At 43.3% G+C, this 16,061-nt stretch overlaps 1 protein-coding gene across 2 annotated transcripts in view; it reads right to left on the reverse strand.

Moving 5' to 3' along the window:
- Positions 1-1,300: 1,300 nt before the first annotated feature.
- Positions 1,301-16,061, reverse strand: part of LOC110171584 (teashirt homolog 1) — a 64,907-nt gene continuing 50,146 nt past the window's right edge. For both annotated transcript variants that reach the window (XM_055163841.1, XM_055163839.1), the window contains one exon: positions 1,301-6,030. In XM_055163841.1, coding sequence (XP_055019816.1) covers positions 2,510-6,030 — 3,521 coding nt within the window. In that variant the 3' untranslated portion in view covers positions 1,301-2,509. The remainder of the gene's footprint in view (positions 6,031-16,061) is intronic.

Here is a 16,061-nt window from a genome sequence, read left to right on the forward strand (position 1 = left end):
AAGTCATAACACTGCAGCATGGCTTCATCCACACAAAGGCTGGCACTGTAAATACCCCATCAGAAACTTGAGACGTGAGGGCGAGATGAGAGATAGTTCCCATTGCAGACGCTCTACCTGCAGGGCTGTCTGGGCAAGAAAAAAGAAACTTTCTGAGTGCGCAGTGGGGTCACTTAAAGGTCAATGTACGGAATAGGGCTCTGTTGCTTTGAGCTGTTTTGTGTACGGTAAAGGACACCACTGTTTGTTCAATCAACATTGCAAGTTGGTCATAATGGATTACACTTTTAGATTGCACAGGCTACAAAAGTCAGACGTAAGAGTTGGCCCAGAATTAACGCCAAACACAAAGGACTTTTTCTGTTATCTTTTTAGGTTGTTAAGCACCAACACAGCTTTATTAAAAATATTTAAAAATTGTGTACTGTTTATCTTTTTCTTCATAAGATATGTTATCACATTTGGCCAAAACCTTCAGTAAAAAGAGAGATTAGCGTTTCCACACACTGATGCTAATCTGAGAAAGGACAGCTCTCAGTTCAGTCTGAGGTTCAGTATTATTATTTATCATAAGTGTTTGTATGTGGCCAGTCAGGAGGCAGTATGAAACCAACACACACCCATCTGAATGTCTTCTCAGAAGTCAGTACCGTCATTAAAGTAACACTGGATCTTTGAGCGGGCCCTCCGAAGGCCAGTCACAAGCTGAGCATGGGTTTCTCCCAGTACAATAGGCACCCTCACAGCTTTATCAGCCCCATAATCTTCATCATTTTAATAATCATTGGCAGTATGATGCGGCTCAGTCATCAGTTTTATGTATGACACGAGTGACTGCTTCTTCTCTTAAAATATTGCACATAAAAACATTCTATTACAAAGGGTCAAGTGAAAATGAAGGGGATTTTGGTGGACCTCTGATGGTCGTAAGTGTCAAGAGCAAATGCCATTTATAGAGTAGTTCACTTTTCAGTGAAAAAAATGCTGTATAGACAGAGTACAAAACAACATATGTTTTCCCCCATACTTTTAATGGCATAGTGATTTTGCATATAGCTTAAATGCAAAAATGCAATATAAATAATCACAATTAAAAATATAGACATTTTCTGGATTTGTGTATGGAATCCTTTTATGACATACATCACTCTAAGTTGAACTACAGAAAGAATTTAATATTTTCCACCTTTTTCTGGCAAAATATGTGCCTGGAATTTGAGTAAGCATCTCTTCTTGAAAAGTGTTAAGTTTAACATGGCGCGGCACCACTGTGACTAATGAATGACAAGCACAAACGTACAACTGTTAACAACTGCTTTGGGGTTTATTTTACAATTGAGAAAGAACTGAAACAAACTAATTGTTTCTAAAAAGTTTTTTATGTTTTTACAACATTGTTGATAAAACATTGAAATGTATAGTCATTGTGCATCGCTTATTTATTTTTCCACACCATATCATGCATCAAGTTGGATGCAAGTATAATTAAAATGATTTCTGTAAACCAAGCCAAAGAAGTTAAATTTGTATTTTCTTTAAAAAATGACATTTTGTAACTCTACAGCATATATCTATATACATCATCTGTTTTTATGTTTTATCAGTGTTTTATACAAAATGACAATATAAAAGTTAGAGAATGCACACACCTTAAGATACAAAGAATGTTGAGCTGTTTCAAACGGATATAAGATATGTCCAATGAGTACTGACTTCACTGGGGTCATTTACATGTAACAGATTCCTCTTTACATTTGAATAGAGCCACACAAATAAGAGGTTTTAACAAACCATTCAACTGGAAAATTGTTATAAGATGAGTTCACAACAAGAAAATGTTTCTGACCAAACCTGCAAACTGATGACCATTCAATTGGACTGATTCAACCAGTATTTAAGTATTCTTTTACTCCAAATGCTTACATGGTGTTTTGTCTGATACACTGGTAGATCTATTAGCAGGCCATTCATCATGAAAATCAAGACCTTAAAAACAAGAAAATAATATATTCTTTAAACTGTCTGGTTCGGAAAATGCACATTTGAAGACATATTACAAATTGAATGTTGCCTGTCTAAGGTGCTACTTCAGTCTCTCGTTCTTTTGGTGTATACATTTATTTAACCTTCTTATACTATATCAAGTATTATACAATTCTCTTCTATGGCCTCTTTCATTCACCACTTGACTTTTGATACCATTGAAGCAGTAGTTGTATTTTAGCAATGACAAAAAAAAAAAATCTTGTGTTTTACCTTGATTCACTTAAGCACATGCACAGATCCGACAAATATCATATAAATATATTACAAAATAAGTTTAAAAAAGCTTGGCCAAACAAAAAAACAAATCAACATGAAAACACATGGTCCAGTCAGGCAGTTATCACAACAAAAAATAGTAAGACAGATTTTTTTCTAGTGGCTCAGTTCGGCCCAGTGCAGAAATTGAAATGTTGTTTTAGTGCAATGAAATTCAGTTCAACAGCTGCTAATCTAAGCCTCAGCTTCACACCTGCACCTTCTCTATTTTGTCCAGCTTTTCCAGTTTCTCCAAAGCAGAGACAAAGACCAAGTGGTCTTCTGGAGATTTACCGTGGGTCTTGCTGAGGTGGAGTTTGACGGCATGTTTGCTGACGAATGTCCGATTGCAAAGTCTGCACTGGTACACGGAGCCGGCCTCGTCCTCCACTGTGGTCAGGGAGAGAGGGGTGCTGAATGTCAGTTTGTCTGTGATCACCTTAGAGGCAGCCTGCTGCTCCCGAAGGTGCTCAGATGACAGTTTGGACAGGTCCTTCAGACTGAAGCCCAGGTGAGACTCCAGGTGGCTAATGTAGGAGGCAGGAGTCCTGAACTGAGAGGCACAGTCCCCACAGAGGAATACAGGCTGGCATGAGTCCATGTTCTTCAGAAACTTGGTGCCCCCAGTCCGCCTCAGCTGATACTTGACATTAGCTAGCCAGTGGGAGATGGTGGTCATTGAGAGGCCTGTGAACTTACAGATGTGGACCCTTTCCTGAGGGCCCAGGTCAGTCATTGCATATCGGCCCTCAGGGGTCTCTCTGAGGCTAGAGGCAAATTGCGCCTGCAGAATGAGCAGGTGCTGTGGGTTCCAGTTGGACTGTCTTCCTTTCCTCTTCTGGACAGGAGACAGATCCTCCATGGCATCCTCAAACGCACTGCCCTCAGCATCTGACTTCTCCGAGATGGAGGAGGGGGTGGAGGATTTGGGAGTTAACCTCCCTGTGAGGTTTTTTACCATATCTGAAATGTCCATCAGAGCATTCTCTCTCAGAGGAGAAGACACAGACTCAGACCGAGACATGATTGGTTTGTTACCATTCACACCATTGTTTGTCTGCAGCACACAGCTGTTATTGTTGTTGTTGCTGTTGCTAGTGTTAGTGGACTTATTCTTACTCAGATCAATTGGCTGGTCACTGCTTTCATAGAGCTGATAGTGGCTAATGGGCTCTGCTGGCTTGCCCTGAGAGCTGGGGTTGAACGCTGGCTTATCTATCATGCTGTTGCTGATTTTGTAAAGCATAGAGAGTGGGTCTGCAGCGGGACTCACAGGTTTGGAGGCCTTGCCCAGATGTGTGTTCATGATTGACTGGAGTGCACTTAGCGGGTTAACAAAAGGGCTTTCTGGTGAGTGGTCAGTGATAATCCCGAGACTGTTGCCGTTAGTAACTGGGGACTGGCATGTCTCTGAGCCATTCTTTGAATGGTTGCTGTGACTATCAACAAGACTCTCTTTGGGCTCCTTCTTGCAAATGAGCTCTGAATCTACACTGCCTGGGCTGCTACTTCTCACACCAGATGGCTTACCAACTGAAAGGTCATTTGGAGATGGTAACTGCTCTCTTTGCTCTCTCATTGCTGGCGAAGGAGATTTTACTAATGATGGAGGCCGGCAGCGCTCTAAGCTCACCATTTTCTCCTCTTTCTCTTTCTTCACAGTGGCAGCTTTCCCTGTCACCTTCTCTACCAGCTCTTCCATGGCAGTGACATTGCTCCTGAGTGGGGTAGGGGAAGAGGGGCTTCTAGGTGAATGAATGACTGAGTTGGGATCATTTACTAGGCCTCGCAGACTACTGTTAAACATTGGCTGCATTTGTACACTTTGGATGGTGGGGGGCAGAACAGTGGTAGAACTTTTCATTGCACCCTGCAGCTGATAAGCTGCATGAATGCTGGGATAGCCTCCCCATGTGGGCGTGCCTGTCTGAGCTTTGCTAATGGCACTAGATACTGTGTTCTCGAGGGACTTAAGTATATCTAAACCTCCTTTAGGTGTCTCCTCCAAGTCCTCCTCTCTGAGATACTTATAAGAGGTTGTATCAGATTCAGATTTCTCTCCTGAATCCTCTTTCTCCTCCTTTATCTTTTTCTCTACTATGTCCCCATCAACCTTCTCCTCCTCTGGTCCTTCTCTTTTCTCTTCAGAGGCAGACGACAGGGCAGGGGACACTGGCTGGGATTTTATGCCGCAGGGAACAGGGAGTCTAGTGGTGGTGGGTGGCAGAGGAATGGACTGAATCTTTTCCTCCACTACAGGGTCAAAGACAAGCTGTTTGCCCTTTTTGGAAGCAGAATTTGTGACCTTCAAAAAGTGTCCTGTCACCATCATATGTGCAGTTAGCTGTTGGAGCGTATCATGGGAGCTCCCACACTCCATACATTTGAGTATTTGGGCCTTACGAGCCTCGAACTGCCATGTGTAGCTGGCGCCGTTTTGATAACCATAACGGTTGTTTGGTGTAACATAAGGGTTGGCTGCAGATTTTGAGTCTTTCCCAGCATCGCTAAGAGATATGCTCCCACCACCACTAGCAGCATGGATAGAGTCTGGGGAGCAGGGGGACACTATTGGGTCTTGTATAGCTCGCTTTTTAGCAGAAGTGGGCACCAGTTTAGTAGCCAAGGCTGGCACTGGCTCTTTAAGAGGCACTTTTTGGTAATGCTTGGTCTTGATCATATGGACACTAAGGTCTTGCAGAGACTCAAATGAGTGGCCACAGTACATGCACTTCAGTACCTTTTGGGCATCCTCCTTCCCCTCCATCTCCATAAGAGAGCGCTTGCGTGGTTTGGACCAGCGCTTGCCCTGCTCCTCCTCTTTGTCCTTATTATCATCACGATAGTGGCCAGTCTCATTCATGTGGACAGTTAGGCCTACTAATGTGTCATAAGCTGCACTACAGTCTTTGCAGCGGAACTTGCTTGCCCCAGTAAAGACAGAGCCATAGAGCTTGTTGTTTTGCCGATAGAGCTGCACGGTGCTGAAAAGGCTAGGCTCTGGTAAAAGGTGGTAAGGTGTCTGCTGAAGAGTTTTGGCCAGAGCTGCTTGGTGCCAGTCATAAGCTACACCACTACCATTACTCGCTGCCCCACCGCTGCTCCCACTGCTGCTGGTGGCACTGTGGGTACTAGCTATGCTCACTGCTATACCATTGGTGGTGCATGTGGAGTTACTAGTGTGGTTGACAGAGCCTGAACTTTTACCATTGTGTTGGCTGCTAACTACACTGGTGCCACTGCTCTTGTTTGCAGGAGAAGTTGGCGACACAGGGGCAGTGGCAGTAGCGGTAAGGGCACTGTTGATACTACCAGCAGCAGATTTGGATTTCATGATGTCCAATGTGATGCTAGACCAAGAGGCATCTGAAATAAGGTTTGCATAGACGGCTTTCATCTTTGCCAGACTGTCCTGGATGGAAAGGCCGTTGTTGCCGTTGGGACGCAGAGCATTGCCATCCCTCTCCTGACCGTCCCGGGAAGAGGTGCTCTTGAAATCCGCAAGTCGGTCACTGGAGTCGCTGAGTGGAGAGCCATAGCCTGCATCAGGGTTAGTCCCGTTGCTGAGGGGAGAGTCTCTGTAGCTTGGTAGTTGGCCTCCATCTAAGTCATCGTCTTCCTCGTTGCACATGAACTCGGTGTCTTGACCGTCCAGTGAGAGGCCATCATCCTGCAGGTGCTCTTCCTCATCATGTGGAGCCACCTTAAGTTCATCCTCTGGCATGTACGCTGCAACACACACACACAAGGACAAACAGAGAAAAGGGTCAGCTCAATGAAATAAAAGATTTACAGTGCACAAAGAGAGCCACTATCAAAATAACTCAGACTGAATGCTCTTGATAGCAAATGTAGGCTTTTATTTTGTGTGTGCGTGTGTTGTTTTGGTATGCATGCATGAGTCTATCTTACACACATGTGGCTCTGAAAGGCAGTGGTGAAAAAAGCCTCCAAGGGAAAAATAAATCACTGAGCTTCTGACAGTTGTCCTTTTCCTTCCCAACTCCCTATTCCTCCACAAGCCTCATGTTCCCCAGGAAATGACTGTCTGTTTGGCCTTGTTAGCCAGCTGCATGCTTGTATGATGAACTCCCCATTTTTATTTTTTCTTTCTCAAGCTCTATTGTCGCTCACCCATACAATATGTGACATTCATCTTGTTAAGTGTTTATGTTATTATGATGAAAAGAATTTAAACATTTGTCTTTGGTCACTGTGGGGGCAATATTTAAGACAACAAAAAATCTAAAAGCTACATATTTGTATGTTTACTATTCTCTGACCTTTGACCCCTATAAAAAGACAGACTCAAAAAAGAGCACTTGATAAAAAATTATTATGTACAAAGTTAAGGATCTTTTTTATGCATACAGAAATAAATATAAAGACAGACAATCTTTGGGGCTAGACTGACAAGACTGGTGGGAGAGAAAAAATGAGCAGGAGGTGGTTGGTTATGAGCTGGGTGGAGAGATGGGGGTCTGGAAAGGGGTGATGGGGGCTGTGCAGAAATCCCAGAATGGAGCAGAGGATAGAGGGGTGAGAGAGACAGGAAAGACAGCCCCCTGGTTTCTTCCTTTATCTCCTTCCTGCATGGTGAGATGTGTGTCCTAGATGCCAGTATCAGTCTCTTCTGATGAAACAGATGTGCTGTCAGCTTCAAACGGCACGCTAACCTGTCATATCATAATCTAAGTGGACATAATACCTGATATATATATACACTGGCACCATTTACTGCTGCCTTAGAGGAGATGGGGCGGTGGAGGGGAGTGGTAAGCAGCTGCACTATGTTCTGTGACTATAAGATGATGTGGGTGTACGTGCATGAGAGGGGCTACCAAGTGCCCGTCTGCAAACACCTAAGCCAGTACACTCACTTTCCCTGCCTTATTCCAAGTGTGTATTTTATGCACTAATACATGTTTGCACAAACTTGAAATCGGCAACCATAATATTGCCTATAAGTCTCAGTTTGCTGTGTGCTACTGATACACTCTTCTCCAAATGAGCAACATACTCCCCGAACGGCTGACAGGATTTCAGTGAAATGAGAGCACTACAGGAGAACCTGGCTGTGCTTCAATCCCACTGACAGACTGAGACCTAGACAGTTTCTAAAACTCCTGAAAATCCCTAACACAGCAGATTAGCATTATGTGCCGTACTAGCTACAACACAACGTCAGAGTGTCTTCTGTTACAGTACCTTTCCCCTCACTACCTACTTCCTGAAGAGCAAGCTATCGATATCATATTATCCATTTAATATACAGCGCATTCTGTAAAATGACTATCCTATCTTGACAAAGCACAATACCACAAAAAATACTGTAGGAATTACCTACGTAAGTCACTCTTCTCTGCTCAAGCCAAAAAAACAGCTAAACCCTGGTAGTTGGAATTGCTTAATGACACCCAGACAGCAGGAAAGAGAAGCCGCAGATCTGAAATATGCCTGTGTGAGTGACAAAAGACAGACTGCAGAGGGAGGGGTCTGGAGCGATGAGCATGGCGCCAGGGAACCCTTTGACGATCCCTGTCAATCAATGCCTGTCCTGCCATGTTGTCATGGAAACAACAAAGAGGGAGATATCAAAAGCACACAGACAAAAGACTGGCAAAGACAGACATCTGTAAGAATCACAGCCAGTTTCATGATGCACAACATTACACCATTAGAGAATATGTGTTTTCTCCTATAACCTTCTCTACATATGTTGGGTAATATTACCTCATTTGGCACAAAGCTTTAAAATTAGAAAATTGTAACAACAGCATATAACAATTGTTTACAGGCACCTGATCCTGAGATGGACAATATGAAGAGACCTGTGTATTTGAGATGCACATATGCAGCGTAACACCAGCAGCAAAGGGGCGGTGTTGTGAGGGGTAGGGCTGGCGTGCCGTCCCTGGCGGTTTAGTTTGCAGAGTGGGTGATGGCTGTGAGCAGGGCCATCTGCACGGGCGCCAAAGCGCCTGTCACTTTTGCTTGGGGACGTGCCGCCATCAAGGAGACAAGCGGCAGTGTGGCCAGGATAACGCCACAGAGTTACTGTCAGATACAGCAGCGATCAAGGCCCCACCAGCTCCACCAGATCACCAACACGGACCAGACAAGGACTAAGGCTAATGTAAAGACAGGTGTAGTATAGTGGAGTCTCTGCTCAGTACAATACACAAGGAAGGAGTTTGAGAAATAGAGTAATCATAAACTGCTCGCCTGCAGAAAATTATGGGCTTGGTTGTTAAGCATGGTATATTCAAGTTTATAGAGTGCAGGCAGTTTGTAAAATAATGTAAATATCACATACAATACTTCACTGGAGTGAGTCTGAGCAGAGCTCCAAAGAAGAGCTGAAGTTCATCATGATGAAGCGAGTGGTGAACGCCCTGCATCAACACTAAACTGGGCCTCACAAATGGACAACACACTTGACACAAGCGCAGATCATCTCCAAAACATTCGCTCCCACACACGGCTCGACTTTGTGTATGACATGATTTTTGTAAATGATACCAAATGAAATACAACCAGCAGACACGTCAGCATTTTGGCGAGCAGAGGAGCAGAAACATATCATTCCTTTTCAAAACTTTGCTATCTTTCTCCACCTTCCCTCTCCCTTCCTACGCTCTGAGTCTGCTGGTTGTTAAATCAATAAAACTCTCTGTCAGGCTCACAGAGGTTCACCATTTGGCCGCTGTCAAAGCCAAACAAACCAGATAAGAAAGGCAGCCGGGCGATGAAACGAGAGTGAAAGGGGGTAAAAAGATGGGGATGAGACCAGTCAGCTCCGCCGCCATAGGCCCAAATACTCTGGCAGTCCTCCTTCTATTTATTTACACACATTTTTTATTTATTTGATCTGAGTTTGGGGAAGAGGGGGCAATCACGGCAGTCATTTGCGGCACTAATGTCCAATCACAGACCCCTTCACTCATGTGATTTAGGCAGTGCAGGAGCAGGTTCATGGCGCAGAGCGGTGGCAGAGGGGCGGTGGGGGGCAGAGGGCGTTTAAGCTGAACCTTAATAGGAAACTGGCAGTCTTATTCCTTCCCCAGATTCAGTTTGTCACCCTGCTCTCCATTACGTGCCTCTCAACCCTGATGGCTTTGGACAGGAGCTGATCAAAAAGCTATCGGTTGACCTACACGCCATGGCAGAGTGAACGGGACAGGCCTCTTCGAAAGCTCCCACTGTGGAGAGAGAGACACACAGAAGGGAGGGGTGTGAGAGATGAGATGATAGGGGAGGGGCCTTGAAGAGGAGGGAGCGATACTCTCGGACCGGGACAAGAGGGCTGTAAATAAAATGACATTATTATTTCCTCTGTCCCGTCATGTAGAAAAGCCAATTATGGTAATGCAGCTGCCGGCGTGTCACAGGGAATACTGGGATGTGCTATCCGTGAAGCGGCTAACATGAGAGCAATGCCCTGATCAGGAACACTAGCTTCAATCTGACAAGAGGCAATACTGATAGAAGTGGAAGAGAGTCCATAAGAAACATAAACAGCTGCAAGAAAGTAGCATCCACATTGAACATTTAGCTATACACTCATTTTCAGATTTACCTTGAAATTTTTGAATAAAACATAGTAGTTAACACAACATAATGTAGTTTATATTGCTTAATGGAAAATCAACTTTCCAAAAGTTGGTGAAACTCATATGATGCCAAGATTTGAGGAGATAAATTATGCAAAGCTGGCAATGAAAAAGGTAGATACTGAAGGTGAAAGCTGTTACTTTTGGAGCTAATTTGTTCTGATCTCATCTCTCTGCTCCTTACCTTGTTCGTCACATTCCACCTGCCCCTAGAAAACAGGCCTACTCTTAAAATAATCCAACCTTTTTTCCCTCTTCTTCTCCTCAATCACCCCCTCTTCCTCCTCCCCTTCGCCAGGCTTGCTCACACGCCCACATGGGCCCCTCCCAAGCGGAATAATGGAAGCATATGGCCTAGGCAGCACCTACAGGGCCTTAAATAACTGCTGCAGCATTCCAGCTCGCTGTACCAATTTATCTCTCAACCCCCCTTCACTCCATTTCAAAACACTGTAAGCCCTCAGCCCGAGTAGAGCAGTAGACAGCCGCGGATGGGACATGTTGTTCTCCAGACACATGGCTACATAATGGACTGATGTCGAAAAGTGGTGTGAATGGGAATAAGCGCTGTGCAAACAAAATTAGAGCTGAAAGTCTGTATTATTGGCAGATATTATTCTGTGAATATTACAAGCCTTCTCCTTCTCGATTGTCTAAGATAGTAACTCCGTGCAAACACTTTTACCATAATCCATGTGAAATTATAGTGGACCAAAAGGATTATATCAAGTCAAAGAGAAACATCATTGCCAAGGTTTTGCTTTACCAGCTGTGTGATTTAATGATTGTCTGTCTGCTGCGTAGGCACAGTAACAATTTAAACTATATGCAAACCTCAAAAACAAACACTGCTTACTTTATTTTATGGAAACATGTTTTCACCAGATTTTTTTCTGTGGTTGGCAGATAATGTTTTGCTTCTTGGGTTGCACTGACTACAATATTGACTTTTATCTTTGCTTGGGGCAGGCACAATAAGTATAGGCCTACTGGTTCATTTTTCCTTGTTGGAATTATAACAGACTGACTGTTTGCAAGATACACCGCAAACATTTTAATGGCTCAATTTGCAAAGTATTTTTTCTACCACCAACACTTATTCATATCTGAACATTTGAGGAGTTCATCATGCTGCAAAGGTCAAAGGCCATAAAGGTTTACATGTAATCGTATCAACCCATTTCACAGGCTTACTATTACAATAACCAGAAACTGAACTAAACTATAGAACTTAGTCATAACATCTACCTATTGAGTAAAGGGCAGGTGTCAGCTCCAAGAGACATGTCAAGCTTTTAACGTGCATCCGCTTATGTGAGCAAGCAAGTGTGTGTGAAAGGTGCTGCTGTTTTATTTATAGAGTCAGTGCTATTTATACCTCAACTCAAAGATCAGCTCAGAGGAGAAGCTCGTGGGCCACAGCCAAGACAGCTCTCCATTACTGCGCACGCACGGCACCCAAACACTCACGGGCACCCACACAACCAGTTAATGTAATCTGGACTTGCATCTGGGCTTTTTACACACACACACTTTCAGCTACAGTAGCAGGTATTTACAGTATATGCAGGTGTGTGTTATAGCTACAGCGTGAGGAGGAAGAAGTAGAAAAAGAGAAGGGGGCATAGAATGGATACATTAAGTTATATATAATTTTTATATATATTATATATACATAAGTTATACTATAGGGTCATAGGTCAAGATGTTTTTTTCTTGCTCATATTGTTTACGTGTAACCCAGGAAGTGAGTGGAATTGATAGTAAAATATAATTGTGCACATAATATTATATTATATTTTATTTTGATACGTGTGAAAAAAGAAACATAGTTCAAAGGTTTAAGCGCAGTTGATAAGACACATGTTTTTTGCAAATGTATGGTTGAACAATCATAACAATAGTTTGTTTTTATCCTCACTTATGTCCTGGCCTATTAGAGATTTTGACAGTCTTGACTATGTACTCGCATATCATTTTAGTAGTAATTTTATAAAATATGTCTTCTGTTAAATATTGTGCATCTGTAAATAAGGTGTAAAAGTGAAAGTAGAATTTCCAGTATACCCATGCTTGTGTTATAGTTGCACCATGGAGGGAGGAGGAGGGGTGCTACACTGACTGAATGAGTGTTCTTCATGGAGTACACTAGGCTTTAACATGCTGGGGAATCAATACACTGAACCAGCGCAGATCGATCACAATTCATCTGGCTTTTTTCAAATTTCATTCTCACCCACTCACAGTGCACTCTCAGCTGTGTACGTCCTGGGAGGCAATACATAAATAAAGAGCATATACACACATATGCATACAGTTAAACGCAAACAATGCACGCACCTGCAAGACTGAAACGCCTGTGCACCCTCCGAGCAAACACAGGTTCAATAAAGCCGCATGGAATTTATTTATTTTTATTGAGCATATCAGCCCATCCTGGCCTCTCTGCATAACAAGGCCTGTATAATTAAACCATAAATTTCAGTGCGCTCCTTTAATTACCACAGACAATGTCAGGAGGCAGCCGAGTAAACAAATGGCTTTGAAGTGAGCAAGGCAAAAAATGCTTCGACACAGCTATGGAGACGCTGTTCATTTTGGTTGGGATGTTGTTGCACTTGAAAAGGATGAAATGTTCAAAAGAGTGTGTGTGTGTGCGTGTGCGTGTGTGTGTGTGCGCACGCGCGTGTGTGTGTGCACAGGGAGTCTATTTTTTCTGCCTTTTCCAAGAAGGCTTTTGAGGGAAGCAGGTTTCCCACCGAATGATGGGAGGAACAATCAGTGTAAAGTGTAATAGTATGAGCATGACTATGTGCAAATATGTATATCTGTCTGAGCGCGCTGACGGCTAATAAATATGTGAGGATGTGTGTGTGTCTTTAAATGCTAGCTAACACATACAGGGTTCAGTGCTGTTTGTTTTTAAGGATGCTGATGGGGAAAGTGCAGAGTTCTTGTCCCTCCTGACCGTGACTGGAGACGTTGGCACAGCTACATACAATTGTACAATAGCCTATATATGTGTGTGTTCAACTTCAGGTCAATATCAACACACAGGCCCGCTCCCCGGCAGCTTAGCTAATTACACAAGAGCCCTGAAGGCCACTTAGAACAGGTTAGCTAATTAACAAACAGGCTGATTGCAGATTAATTGAGAGGTGTTCCTAATCTTCACCCCTTAACGCAATGACAAATGCTGACTGCTGCTAATTAGGCTGAAATGGTTAAGGGCGAGAGTGTATTTACCGTTAACACAGCATCCTTTTCTACACCTGTTACACTCTCTCAGTTGATTTTTACATAATATACATTTTCAAAAATGCTAGGTCACCTATGCGCATAATACAGTGCTCAAGTCTGTTTGAGTACGTTAGCCTCTCTCTGATTTAATGCCAAAACTAATGATAGGAATAATTATAATGCATTATGTAAAATATTCTCAGGTGGTTGACTAGTGTTGCTGTGACTTAAAAATAATGGAAACATATCTTGGTTTTGTTACATGACTTTTATGCTGCCATTATTAAAGACTTATTCAAAGATTGTTGGAACTTTTTGCACCTCCTTTTATTACCCATCTGTGTGTATCCAGATTTTCTCCCCCACAGAGTAGAACATGTAATCTGAAACTGCTTGAACACAATAGGCTTTACAACAACAAGACCCGGAAAAATCAGCAGCTCAGCAGGACTCTGAACCAGCAACCATCTGTGACTCAATCACATGTCAATGGAGAAAGACTGCAGCTCCTCATTTCAACATAAACACACTGCAGATCTAGCATTGTTGCAGCCACTGAGACTTGTTCCCCCAAAGCCCCGATATCAGCACGAATATTTATCATGCTGCTCCTCTGTCTATCATATACACACCTGTGCCTTTAAATCCCACACTTCCCAAACACAAACCCTCTTTCAACCTCTGACCCCATGCTCACCCATACACCCCCCTTCCCATAATCCTCTCCTCCATCTACTGACGGCTCCACTTCCTTCTTTCTCCTGGGCCACCTGCGCTTTTAAATCCACACATCAGGATGGACCACTTCACCTGCGCACACACACTCAAGCATTACCCAAATCCCTAGAAACACACACACACAAGCTCTGTCCCTGACAAGACAACAGCAGCTGCTTCCATCTCCTAGCAACGACCAGCCTGATAGATGACCCAACGTCTGATAATTACCGTAAATCACCGCAGCTCACACGCTACGAGAACGTGGAATAAAGAAACTGTGATGACTGAAAGGGATCAGAAATGGTCGACTAAGACTGGTCATGTGAGCGCTAATGCAGTGTAAATTTACCTGTTGTTTATGGCTTCAAATCTGGCTAGGATGCTAATATTTGGATATATTTACGTAACAGATATGCTGCAAATGTAATAAATCCACAAATCATTTATAAAATTAAACTGCAAGGTGTATGCAACAAGACACATGCACAACAATGCATATGAGAGACAGACATTGAGCCCATTGTGAGTGTAACCTGAGACTGCAGCCCAGCCTCCTGCAGCTGTCAGAGATTCACGTCTTACACACAGGCGCCAATCACAAAGCACACAGTAAGCACTGGGTATTAGTGCCACTCTTTAGAGAAGAACAATAATGCTAACAGCAGCACTAAAGTTTGGGATCAAACTTCTGCCAAGTCCATAACAAGATGTATTGAGTCACCAGCAAATAAGACAATATTGAGATCTTAATTTGGTGAATTCAAACAGCAACATAAGTTTCAAATTGCTCTCTGAACAAAGTTTACTTCAAATTATCAACAGATCTTGTATATGCACACACAGCTGCTGCGTTTACTTCCTCTTCATTTTGTGCTTCCCCAGACGTGCAATCTGTCCCTCTGTTTTCTGTCCTTCTTTCTCTCTCTGCTCCTAGCCCGCCCCTCCCTCCCTGCGCCAGTCCTGGCTGCTGCAGACATTTGATCTGGCTGCCTTGTGATAGATTGACAGGTAATGAGGAGGTTGAAGGGGCGTTGGAGACAGGAGCAGGTGTTCAGCACAGTCTTTTTGGCCAGCGCTAAGCTGCCATGTCCTTCACTGTTGCACCTCTCTGCTTTTCTCTCACTCTTTTCCTCTTTTCTCTCCACCATCCCCCTGTTCTCCTTCTCAGAGAAGACGGCTATGCAATCCATCACGCCATGACACACTCGGACATAGACTGTCTTTATATGGGGAAAAACGCACAGGCCGTGGAAATAAATAGAGAAACGAACATCAAGTGGTGAGCTGGCAGAGGCAAACTGGGGCTGATCACTCAAAGTGAACGGAGCAGCGGATGAGACTGATTTGGAGCAGCCGTTAGAGGTGACCGATCAGTACAGGCTGCTACTTCTGCTACTCAAATATAATTAAACATCTGACTTTAAACCTGCTGCCTCTATAAGCGTCATTCTTTTTTCCATTTGAAATATTTTACAATTTTTTTTTCCTCAAAGGTCCAAAATATCAATATCAAAACAGAATAGTTTGAGCAGTTTGATTCTGGCCAGCCAGGCTGGTGGTCAAAGCAAATATTGCATCTAAAAAGTGTAGTGCAGAACTGAATTAAATTAAATTACAAATATGTATGTACTCAAATACCAATGTGCAGGTAACAGTAAAGCCTTTGTTTAAGGATATTGGGACCTGTTAGGATGCCTTGGGAAAGATTTACTCTCTAAGATTGAGTGTTCAGGAAACAAGGCTCGAAGTCATGTTACTACAAGAGACACATTTCTGGTATTTTAGTAAAGTTTTAACCAAGGGGGCAAATTTTGATTTTAGTTAAACATCCTGTATCTCACATAGATGACACTCACAACAACACATAACTTATGTTACAAAGGCTAACAAGCACCAGTGTGGAAACATCTAAATGTAGTAAGTGCTTATATTGTCGTCCCAGTACCACATAACAGAGACAGTGGGGGAAACGAAGCTCAAGCCTATAAATCCTCCCCTCCAGTTTACAACCAACATTAAAGGACATGTCAGCCTCCTAAATCAGCCGCAGCGTGGAGACAGCAGGGCTAAAACGGTGCATTTGCATGTTCCCTCAAACATTCCTGAGAGGTGAACAACTGCTTAGCCACCTTCCTCCGGTAATACCAACATCACAGTTCAAACATAAACTACACAACCAATTGTGCC

Source organism: Boleophthalmus pectinirostris, unplaced genomic scaffold, assembly GCF_026225935.1.
Source record: "Boleophthalmus pectinirostris isolate CB_2022bp ecotype Guang Dong unplaced genomic scaffold, ASM2622593v1 HiC_scaffold_6, whole genome shotgun sequence".
NCBI classification, from domain to species: domain Eukaryota; kingdom Metazoa; phylum Chordata; class Actinopteri; order Gobiiformes; family Gobiidae; genus Boleophthalmus; species Boleophthalmus pectinirostris.